Source organism: Piliocolobus tephrosceles, chromosome 6, assembly GCF_002776525.5.
Source record: "Piliocolobus tephrosceles isolate RC106 chromosome 6, ASM277652v3, whole genome shotgun sequence".
Lineage (NCBI taxonomy): Eukaryota > Metazoa > Chordata > Mammalia > Primates > Cercopithecidae > Piliocolobus > Piliocolobus tephrosceles.
Window position 1 is genome coordinate 75,269,990 of NC_045439.1, and position 11,536 is coordinate 75,281,525.

At 39.9% G+C, this 11,536-nt stretch overlaps 1 protein-coding gene across 9 annotated transcripts in view; it reads left to right on the forward strand.

The window, feature by feature from the left end:
* MYO5A (myosin VA) overlaps nt 1-11,156 on the forward strand; it is a 218,209-nt gene extending 207,053 nt beyond the window's left edge. For 5 of the 9 annotated variants that reach the window (XM_023227136.3, XM_023227137.3, XM_023227141.3 and 2 more), the window contains 4 exons: nt 404-686; nt 2,548-2,722; nt 4,236-4,316; nt 4,588-11,156. In XM_023227136.3, the coding sequence (XP_023082904.2) occupies nt 404-686; nt 2,548-2,722; nt 4,236-4,316; nt 4,588-4,740 (692 nt within the window). In that variant the 3' untranslated portion in view covers nt 4,741-11,156. The remainder of the gene's footprint in view (nt 1-403; nt 687-2,547; nt 2,723-4,235; nt 4,317-4,587) is intronic. The other 4 variants (XM_023227139.2, XM_023227140.2, XM_023227138.2 and 1 more) reach the window with 3 other exon arrangements.
* The last annotated feature ends 380 nt before the right edge of the window (nt 11,157-11,536 follow it).

Genomic DNA, 11,536 nt, shown 5'->3' on the forward strand with positions numbered 1-11,536 from the left:
TTTTTTTTTTTTTTTGAGATGGAGTCTCACTCTGTCACCTAGCCTGGAGCCCAGAGGTGCAATCTCAGTTCACTGCACGCTCTGCCTCCCAGGTTCAAGTGATTGTCCTTCCTCAGCCTCCTGAGTAACTGGGATTACAGGCACACGCTACCACATCTGGCTAATTTTTGTATTTTTAGTAGATATGGGGTTTCCTTATCATGGCCAGGCTGGTCTTGAACTCCTGGCCTCCAGTGATCCACCCACCTCGGCGGCCTCCCAGAGTGTTGGGATTACAGGCGTAAGCCACTGCGCCCAGCTAATTTTCCTAAGTTGAATGTGTGTGTGTATGTGCACATGGATGTGTGCACATGAAAGGTTTCCTTCCACATCTTCTCCTCTAACAATTGAAATACTCCTGCAGTCTCAGGCATGCTGGAACATGAAACAATTCAGGGCGTGTCCGGGGTGAAGCCCACAGGGTTGAGAAAGCGAACCTCCAGTATCGCCGATGAGGGCACCTACACACTGGACTCCATCCTCCGGCAGCTCAACTCCTTCCACTCGGTTATGTGTCAGCACGGCATGGACCCTGAACTGATCAAGCAGGTGGTCAAGCAGATGTTCTACATTGTGGGGGCCATCACCCTGAACAACCTACTCCTGCGGAAGGACATGTGCTCCTGGAGTAAAGGCATGCAGATCAGGTGAGCAAATGCCAACACCTGCGGCAGTCTCTTTTTGCTGCCCAGCTGGCCTGCCAGGGTTGTGGAGAGCTGATGGCTTGTTTTCAGTCCCTGCATCTCATGTCTGATGCCATGCGGCCAAGTGGCAAGGGAGAAACTGGCACGTAGCCACTTTCCCTTGCCTGGCTGGATTTCTCCACATCTCATTATTGCTCCCTGTTTGTACCCTGCCAAAGGGTTCTTCACATTCTTGATAGGAAACCCTACTCCACTGTGAAGCTTTCTTATTTAGGGGAGTGAAGAGATGATGCAAACATACACAAAGATGAGATAGCTGCTTCCTCTCCTTATGTGTGTGTTTTAATTATACAATAAGAAATTACTAAATTATAATAATGAATATTTCTAATGTTTGATTGCTTTTAGAAATATATTTTTTGGAAAATACCTTTTTGTACCTATGACAACAAGAACAGGTCTAATAGATCTTTTTCTTTTACTAATTCTTACAATATCCCCCCTCTATATTTTAAGAAAAGCTACACTTAATTTTATGCCCACTACTCAGCATAACCTCATTATTGTAACATAATTTTTTTTACAAATTTTTTATTTTTTATTTTTTTGAGATGGAGTTTCGCTCTTGTTGCCCAGGCTGGAGTACAATGGCATGATCTTGGCTCACTGCACCCTCTGCCTCCCGGGTTCAAGCAATTCTGCTGCCTCAGTCTCCCAAGTAACTGGGATTACAGGCATGTGCCACCACGCCCGGCTAATTTTTGTATTTTTAGTAGAGACGGGGTTTCACCATATTAGTCAGGATGATCTCGAACTCCTGACCTCAGGTGATCCACCTGCCTCGGCCTCCCAAAATGCTGGGATTACAGGTGTGAGCCATCATGCCGGGACACACATTTTTATTTTAAAACAGCTAGAATATTCACCAAGAGGAGGAAAAAATGATTTCTCCTACGAAAATCTTAGTAGTTACTCAATCTCAGGAACTCTTAGTATTCTTTTCAAATTTTCCATCCTGACTCACACTGAATTGTAGTGAATTTTAAGACAATAATGCTTTCCTCTCAGATAGTGGAACGTATCTCTCTATAAGGTCTGCATGGAAATGTGGAGCCGCCTGTGGTAATATTATGCTGGCTCCTATTTGCCTGGGTGCTAAGTGCTGATTGTGTGTCCATTGACCTCAGTCTTCGGACCACTGCCACTTGGTTGGCTGCTTCGTGAAACCTCAGTGTCTTTGTAGTTTGTCTCTGTCCCCATTTGGAGTCCTTGTCTCTTCCAGTGGCCCTCCCTTGCCTCTCTCTCCCTTCATCCTGGAGCTTTCTCAGGCCACCATCTTCATCTCCTGGGCTCTTCCCTTAAGGCTTGAGCACAGGTATATGTGGGGCTTCTGGTTATTCAGTTACCTGATTTGAAGTTTGTTTTAAGAGAGAGTACTTCAAGGATTATCAAGTCTCACCCTGCAACAGTAACCCAGCTCTGAAATTGTAAGAGAAGCTACAAAGTGTTTTCTGGCCAGCCCACCAATAAAGACAGAGCTACATTATGTATTCTATTTTGTTTATTAGCAAATCTAATAACTTTTGCCATAATGTCTTCACTTCCATCTTCCATTAAAGAGAATTACATTATCTTGTCATTTAATCTTATATAATGATGATTATAATCCTCATGACTATAATAAATTTTTAAGCACAGCTTATGAGATTTGAGAAAATTGAACAAAAATACTGCCTGTCATTTTAACATAAATCCTGACAAGGCCACACACAAAAAAAGTAAGACATTTTTGACAACATTCAGCAAATTTGCATTCTCTGTATCTCTCTCTTTTTTTTTTTTTTTTTTTTTTTTTTTTGCATAGGTACAATGTCAGTCAACTTGAAGAATGGCTGCGTGACAAGAATCTGATGAACAGTGGGGCTAAAGAAACCCTGGAACCTCTCATTCAGGCTGCTCAACTTTTACAAGTGAAAAAGAAAACAGATGATGATGCAGAAGCCATTTGTTCTATGTGCAATGCTTTAACTACTGCCCAGGTAGAGCAACTTTCCCTGTTATGAAATAATTTAACATTCATCAAAGATGATCTTTAGGGAAGTAAAGAAGTCTCCTACTTATTGCTTGTATTTCTGAGCTGACTTCATCTGTGTCCAAGAAGATATATACCTGTGCCGATCTTAAAGCAAGGAGATTTTGCCAGAAATTAATACATTTCAGTGCTAATTATAGTTAAATATATTTAATATTCAGCCAATATTTATTGAGTGCTTACAGTGTTCTATATAACATCGAAGGCACTGGGATACACCCAAAGGCAAAACAAAGCCTCTGCTCTTATGGAGTATACAGTCTATGCAGCTTACATTCCATAAAATAGCTTTCTATATTATTTGATAATTGAGTGGATTATCAAATAATGACTTTGTTTTTAGAGACAGATAATTCTTGTTACTTCAGTTCAACAGATGACTAATTGAGCCTCCATCTCAAGCCATCATATTTATTGCTGGGGAAGATGCTTCAATAAATAAGGAAAAATTCCTGCCTTCTAGGAGCTTACAGTTTAGTAGGGCAGACAGAGTCGTATCCAACTGACTCTACCATAGAGGTTCTAGCAAATTCTATAGTAAGATGTCTAAAGGAAGTGCTGAGGGGAGATAACTATATTCAGGGAAGGTCCTATTAATCTGAGCATTGAATTTAAGGAAGTAAGAGAATGAGAAGGACATTTGAGGATGATAGTGATAGCATGAAGCAAGGCACAGGCAAGAACATGCCCAGTTTTCTTTTTGCCCAGTTATTTTCTGTGCTAAGTCTTAGACTTTCTTAATGTTCATCATATGTCCTGTAACATATGAAATTTTCAGTTTTGCCCAATACAATAAAAAATCAGTTCAAGACCAGCCTGACCAACATGGTGAAACCCTGTGTCTACTAAAAATACAAAAATTAGCCGGGCATGGTGGCAGGTACCTGTTATTTTAACATAAATAACCTCAGCTACCTCAGCTACTCAGGAGGCTGAGGCAGGAGAATTGCTGGAACCTGGGAGACGGAGGTTGCAGTAAGCCAAGATCGCGCCACTGCACTCCAGCCTGGGCGACAGAAAAAATCAGTAGGCTGGGCATGGTGTGGCTCACACCTGTAATCCCAGCACTTTAGGAGGCCGAGGCAGGCAGATCACCTGAGGTCAGGAGTTCAAGACCAGCCTGGCCACCCTTGGTTAACAGTTGCCACTTTGGGAGACTGGAAGGATGGGAGTGCAGACATTTATTTTTCATGTTTTATTCTCTTGTGCTGTTTGAATATTCTTCTAAATGTACACGGCTTCTTACAATATTACACAAACATTACATTGATACATTCTCCTGTAAAAATTCAAATAACAAAGGTAAATGTGCAGACCAGCTCCTCCTTCCTTCTGGTCCCAGCCCACCACTGAGTAGAACTAAAATCTGTATGCACAGATCCTTTTAACTTTCCAGATTATAGGTACCCAGTGTGTATTTGATAATATGCCAAAAACTTTGATCATTTCATTTCTCACAGATTGTGAAAGTGTTGAATTTGTATACTCCTGTTAATGAGTTTGAAGAAAGAGTCTCTGTGTCATTCATTCGTACTATACAGGTAAGAGCTCCCATCTTCTTTGATTCACCAACACAGTCTTTTGAATGGACATTTTGTGATTTATTGAAGGATAATGTGTTATCTTTTATTATCTTATTTTACAATGCATTCACTTTTTTGATAATAGTTTATTGGGAGAATGAAGTGAGTTTAAAACAAAGGTAAACATTCTTCATTAGTTGAGAATTTGAGGGTAGAAACTTTATTAGAAAAAAGTCTTTTAGATTCAAAGAACTGATGCTCTGTTAATTTTTTTTCTTAATCTTCTCAGATGCGTTTACGAGACAGGAAAGACTCTCCCCAGCTGCTCATGGATGCTAAACACATCTTTCCTGTCACCTTTCCTTTCAACCCATCTTCCCTCGCGCTAGAAACCATCCAGATTCCAGCCAGCCTCGGCCTGGGCTTCATTTCACGGGTCTGAAAGTGATGTCCAGGCAAACATTGACAATACATTTCTTGCCTGAAATAAGAACCCATTATTTCCAGTGAGCTACTGAAAATACATTTTTAAAGAGAAAGTACTGATTATCTCCCAAATGAGAAGTCATTAACTGGAAATCTCCCTAGAATACTTTCATCACTTTGGAAACAAAGATAGGCTCTTTTGTGCTGTTTTATCTTTATAGCAACACTCATCCTTAACCAACTAGGTACCCTGAGTTTACATACAGGAGAATGATGGAAGCAAGGGAGGGAGGGAGGAAGGAAAGGAGGAGAAAAATGTGTCTTCAGCGGGCAGCATTTATTTTAAATCCTTAGCACTGCATTTGAATGGTATAAAAAGCATAACTTCCATAGATGAGCTGTTGTTAGGAAGGCACCAAAGAACCTCCTCTGCACTAAACAGGAGAATGGAAAGAAAAGTCTCCATTGAGTACATATCATATCAGTTTTAGGAATCAATTATGTTGATATTGTCAAACTGGTTCAAAGAAATAAACTGGCAATATGTAAAGTAATTCCTCATTTGTGTCACTATTATATAGAGATATTAAAGGAATGTTGGTTTGCTAAATAGTATAGATGTCCATTTGTACTATAGTTTACTGAGCATTTTAAATTGCTGCTACATACTGTCTTCTTAAAATGTAAGTGATATTCTTATTAGGCACTACAACAATAAGTTTCTCTTATCAACTCTGTTTACAATTCAATCAGATCACAGTTTTAACTGGATTATATGCAAATACCTACAGATTCACCTGCACAAGTAGCAGACACTGGAAAGTCATGTAGTAATATGACAAAATGCTTGACATTTAGGGATAGGATTAGACAAAGTGGCTATTGTTGACGTCATTATTTATTCAGGTTGTATTACACTGATGTGCTCATTAAATTTCCCTGGGTGGATATTGCATCAGGGTACAGTGTTCTGTGAAGTGACTTATTTTTAACTACCAGATCTGATTCCTTCAGTGCATATTTTCAACCTTGACAGGTTTTCTCTCTTCTTAATTTATTAAGAATTAATTTTGGCTGGGTGTGGTGGCTCATGCCTGTAATCCCAGCACTTTGGGAGGCTAAGGTGGGCGGATCACTTGAGGTCAGGAGTTTGAGACCAGCCTGGCCAATGTGGTGAAACCCTGTCTCTACGAAAAATACAAAAATTAGCCGGGCGTGGTGGCACGTGCCTGTAATCCCAGCTACTTGGGAGGCTGAGGCACGAGAATCGATTGAACCTGGGAGGTGGAGATTGCAATGAGATTGAACCACTGCGCTCCAGCCTGGGTGACAGAGAGAGACACTGCCTTGGAAAAAAAAAAAAAAAAAAGAATTAATCTCACTCACTATCTAGAAAAGATTGTCAGAATATTCATGATTCAGGTCTTGAAACTTTGATTATGCAAAAGAAGGTATATAATAAATATTTCATTATGATTCCGTTTTTAAGGCTTTGCAACTTCTATAAGTATTCTCAGATACCACTAGATACTTTTAAAAACATCATATTAGAAATACTTTAAGAAGACTTATATAAGAAATAGAAGACTGTTGAACTTTACAGAGGATTTGGTTCATTAAGACCCAGATTCTGTAAGTTGTCATTCTGAAATTCTAGTTAAACATATTCACCATTTTTCTTAGGAATCTTATACAATAAATCCTTCAGGTTGCACAAAAGCAAATTATTAGTTTTCATTAGAAACTCTGGTTCTGAATTACAATCATAGATTATATCATTTAACTGTTAGATGGTCTATAAAAATGACAAATCTTATTAAAATATGTGCAATATTTATGGAAGTCAAACAGCTTCATATCAGTGATAAAGATTGTTATTAAAAGATGAATACTGTCTGTTAATTTATGTGGGCCTCAAGTTCCTTGTTTATAAAATAAGAGAGTTGGACACTGATTCTTAAGGTCTCTTCCACGTTTAAAATTCTCTCTCCTCAGCCCTTAGATTCTAGAGAAGAAAAGCTGCAGTTATTCAGTAAGTTCATTCTTTGATGGAAAGACCAGTGTGTAGTGCCTGTCAATTCCTTAGGATTAATCAAATGTAAAATCACAAGTTTGTGACCATAACCTTTCTTAAATGTACATGATTTATGTACATGCTTTTAGAAGGTCCTACTATATTTGTATTATAATTAGTTTAATTTTTATTATATCATATACTGCTTTATTCAGTTTGAATACATTATTTATTTACAACATCAACCAGAAACACTACCAATTGTATCAGATTCTCTCAGTTTTTCCTGGTTGTCAATGCGGTTTTCAATGCACAATTTAGTCACAGCCATTTGGTTTGTACCGAATGTGTCAGAATCTAACAGCATCCGATAGGCTGTAAGTTGGGGACTTGCTAAGAAAATGCAACCGTGGTACAGGCTGTCCACCTCAGCCCTGGAAATCTCCCAGACCTCCCCCAGCTTCATCCTGTGTAGCATGACTCACGTGCACCCTGAATCTTCTCAGGTCTTCCAGGTCACGCTGTAGCTCTCACTGCCATGCAGCCCTTTTTTTCACTCCAGACAGCTCATGTACTGAAGCGTCATGAAAGAAAGGCTATGGTCTGAGCTTTTCTCTCCCTTCTCCTGTCTTTCTCCTGTCAAGTGCTGGAGACGGAGCTCCCACAGCCGCCCCTGCTGGTTTCTCCTGCTCAGTGATGGTGGCACAAAGGTTCTGCTACTCCAAGGCTCCAGCTTCCTCCCAGGCCTACCTAGAGCCCCAGCTGAGGGTCTGAATTAACCTCTCATGGTGGCCTGGAGATTTTTAGTCGTTCACAAGAATACCTTGTAACCAGGGAACCCCAAGGTCCAGTAAATGACTCTGTATACCATTTTACTGAAGGTAAAAGAAGATTCTGCCAACTATGGGGATCTTTGGGCCAGTTTGAGGATTGCTTTCCCTCTGAGGTTCTTTCTCTCTGTCAGCCACACTTTCTCACCCAACTTCAGACACACCCTGCCACCCTTTCCCCTACACATTCACTCTTCCCCTTCCCTCAACTTAATAGTCTATCCCGTTGCCTGCTGTTTGTGCACTGACGGCAGGTGGATGGAGTCAGTCCTCAGTTGCCCCTGCTGGCCTTCCTGGTGCTTACCATCAGCCCAGTCTTTGCACTGGTCTTGTTGTTCTTGCTTCTCTGCAATACATTCCTTCAGAAGATCAGTCATTGACTTTTTCTTAATTCCTCTGTGACACACAATGGGAATTCAAAGGAAGAGATCTTAAAAGTCACAGCAGTTCTTTCTCTCAATAATCCCCTCCCCATTCACTTTACTACATACAGACTCACCTCACACCCTTACAGCTTGAAGCTGAAAAATTAAAAGTAATTTCCCTTCTTGCAGCTTTTCCTCAGGTGAAGGCTTTGATCTGCCCAGGAGTAACTCTAAAAGAAGGGAAGATAAATATGGGATAAAATCCACAAAGTGTAGCTTCTAATTCCTTTGGAAGTTTAAAAAATTTCCACGTATCTGATGCTTCTTTCATCAGGTGCAGAAGCACAAAAACATATTCCAAAGCCAACTGATAGGAGATTTGGGGATTATTGTCAGTTTGGATGAGTTGCTGTGTTATTTCTTCATTTCCATGGATAGCTGATAGTTGGCTCTTTCTGGGTGAGTAATTACGTGGAATATAGATCAAATATGTTAGTAAGGTTACAGCTACATGCTAGGGGAGGCTATGAAAATACTATATTATTATAATTTCAGTGTAGTGATTGTTGTGAGAAATTACTTTCCTGGTAACCCTAGGAAAATGAGCACCTGCCACCATCCTGAGAAGTCCTCACACAATGCGCTCTCTCTCTCTTACACACACACACACACACCACTAATTCATAGAGTTCCTTAGCAGGCATAGTCAAGGATCCTCTGGGTAATGTCAGCTGCTTACGATAAAACAGAGCCAAAACTAGGGCATCCTGTTGAAAGTAATGCAGAAACAGTACCCGGCTCCAGATATGCTTTCCTGCAGCGCTTTTCTCTGTTACCTCGTTTCATCCTCACAGCAGCATGGACGGTGGATGGGGTTGCTTCTACAATCATTTGCCGATAATAGCTTGGGAATAGAGATGGGGCAGTGACTTGCCTGATGTCGCACAGCCCTCTGGCTGTCCCGCTTTCCCATACGGAGCAGTGGTGGTGTGGGCACCTGTGAGGCAGGAGACTTTAAAAAGTCGTGAGGTCACGTGCTGCCCCTCCTGGTACGTGTGGAATGCCCCTGGCCAGCAAGGGGTGCTTTTTTATCAGAGTTGGCAGCTGGCATGTGGGAACGGACCAAGTGCTGAGTACCAAGTTACTTGTTTTAGGGAGACCAAGTGCTCAGCGCCAGGTGGTTTTCTTTTTTGTCATAGTTACTTGCTATAACTAGGCTTGACTTTTGTAATGAATCAGTGCTCTCTGGGAGGGTGCAATATTCTGTTTGGGCATTAATTGGTGGCAGACTGTCTCAACCAAAAAGACAGGAAGAAGCAAAAGCCTCTCTGAAATTAAGAGGAAAGTTACTCTCCACACACCCATCAGAGTCCCTATTGGAGCCACCAGGTGAGCTGTGCAGCCTGGACAGGCCTGCAGCTATAGGCCACCTTCCCAATTTAGGTCCTCAGCACAGGGGAGCCCAAGCCACTGGGTACCTTCTGAGAGCTGTCACTGGGCAGGCCATATACAAGTCAGTGTGTGTGTGGGCGCTGCAGTGTGTGCATGCCGCGGGTGTTGACGGGTGCTGGGAGGAGTGCCGTGTGCATGCACGTTGAAGAGGCTCTGTATTGCTGTCACCTGTGTTCATGGATGAGTGCATTGTAATTTGTTCTCAGGCTGTGCTGTGAGGGCCGCCTTAACCCTTGCTCCCTTCCCTTCTAGAGCTGCCTTAAGTTCTCCAGAACTTTTCTTCTGTAAAGGATATCTTGCCTGGAAGGGATATCTTGCCCTGTTTCTCAAGGTTTTGTGAGAGTGGATTGGGTGTGGCCCTGCATGACCCTCCTTCTCCTGTACTCCCTCTTTCCTTCCCAAATGGGAACTGGAACTGTGGGGCAGCGACAGTCTCAGAGCCAGTGAGAGGCCAGCTGAGAGAATGCTTCTGAGTTAGTGGGACTCTGTGTCACAAGGAAGCAAATGAATATGTGAAAGAAATTATGGAGATAAGTTAGATTCTTGGTAATACTTAAATGTCTTGCTTTCTACTAACCTTTTGTTACTAAAGGTAAAGGGTATAACTCAAACTTTTTGTGGACATTCTTTTCAAAATTTTTTAAGAACCCTGTACTATAAAAGGTTGAGTAAAAACAGGAAAGCATTCTATAAGTTCTGTTCTGTTGTATTACCCTAAATTAAATAAACCAACCTGAATTACAGTAGATTTCTTAATAGATCAGGAACTGAAAAATACTATGTAAAATATCTTCCAAAATGCTTTTTATACTTTTTTTATTTGTAATTTGGTCTATCTAAAATGTTCATTAGCTTAACTTAATGGATGTTATTGGATTCATATGACTAACATTTCCTCAGTATTGTAATGCTTGAAATATTTGAAAGAAAAAATGTTGTTTTTTAGTTGAAACTGGTATATATAATTCAGTGCTTGGCGGGTCAGTATATTTTTATGCATTTTTCAGAGTCAACAGTTTCAAATCTTATTGTTACTGTGTTATAAAATTTTAGCCCACATTTCAGGCTCCCTAAATCATTTGAGCCATTATTTTTCCCAACAAATGGTGAATTTTTTCTTTAAATGTGGATATATATGTTGTAATTTATGATTCCTAGTTATGTATTTTTGTGGGATCCTGCAGTAAAATTGACTTTTTTGTGTCTTTGGGAAATTCAAATTGTTCTAACAGTGTTACACAGAAATGAGTTCATGCCATTTAACATATTGTATTTTAATTACTAAGTTCATTAATTTACTATGAAATGGACATGCCTTTTAACTAAAATGAAATTGAACATTGCGGCTTTCAAATATTTTTCCTTGTTGGGTCTGGAAAAGGAATTCTACTTTGATCTGCATAGAAAATTTTGATACAATTTTTTGAGAGTTCTTAGGTGAAACATTTACCCATTAAAAAGGAAGCAGAAATACTGAGACCATGAAAGGCATTATCAACTAACTCTAGACTCTAGAACCCATTCTGGCATATCTCACGTGCAATTTTTAAAAATAAGTTAATAATTCATCTCATATCAAAAAAGCCTTTGAAACATGGGTTTTCACTAGATATCACCTAGTGCTAAGATAAAAACCAAAACAATATCAGAATTACATTTATGCTCTAAATTTGTAGTTGTCCAATGTTGTGCTTAGTAAATGTGTGTCATTAATGCTGTATTCTCCTAGCTATTATAGAAACTTGTTTAAATAAAGATATGGATATAAAGAGTTTTTATCAGTGTCTTATAAATAACTCCACTGCACATTTTAAAACAACGAAACAAGTTGTTTTCCTGAAGACTGGTGAATGTAAGTACAATCTCTCCCCATGAGAATATTCTAAGAAGTCTTGGAAATTTAAAAGTTGACGAGTTCCCCTCCTATACTGGACAACCTAGTAATATATATGATAAAGAAGAGAACTGCCAAACACTTAAGCAAACAGAAACAGCTGAGGAAAAGGTAGTGTCTTTTCTTCAAGGGAAAGTCATACCTAAATATGTTGGAATTCTCTGACAGAGAAATAGACATAACCAAGGGGAATTTGATATACATAATCTACTTAGACTTTCAAAAGGTTGAGGGTGTCATTTGTGTCAAAAGTTCTA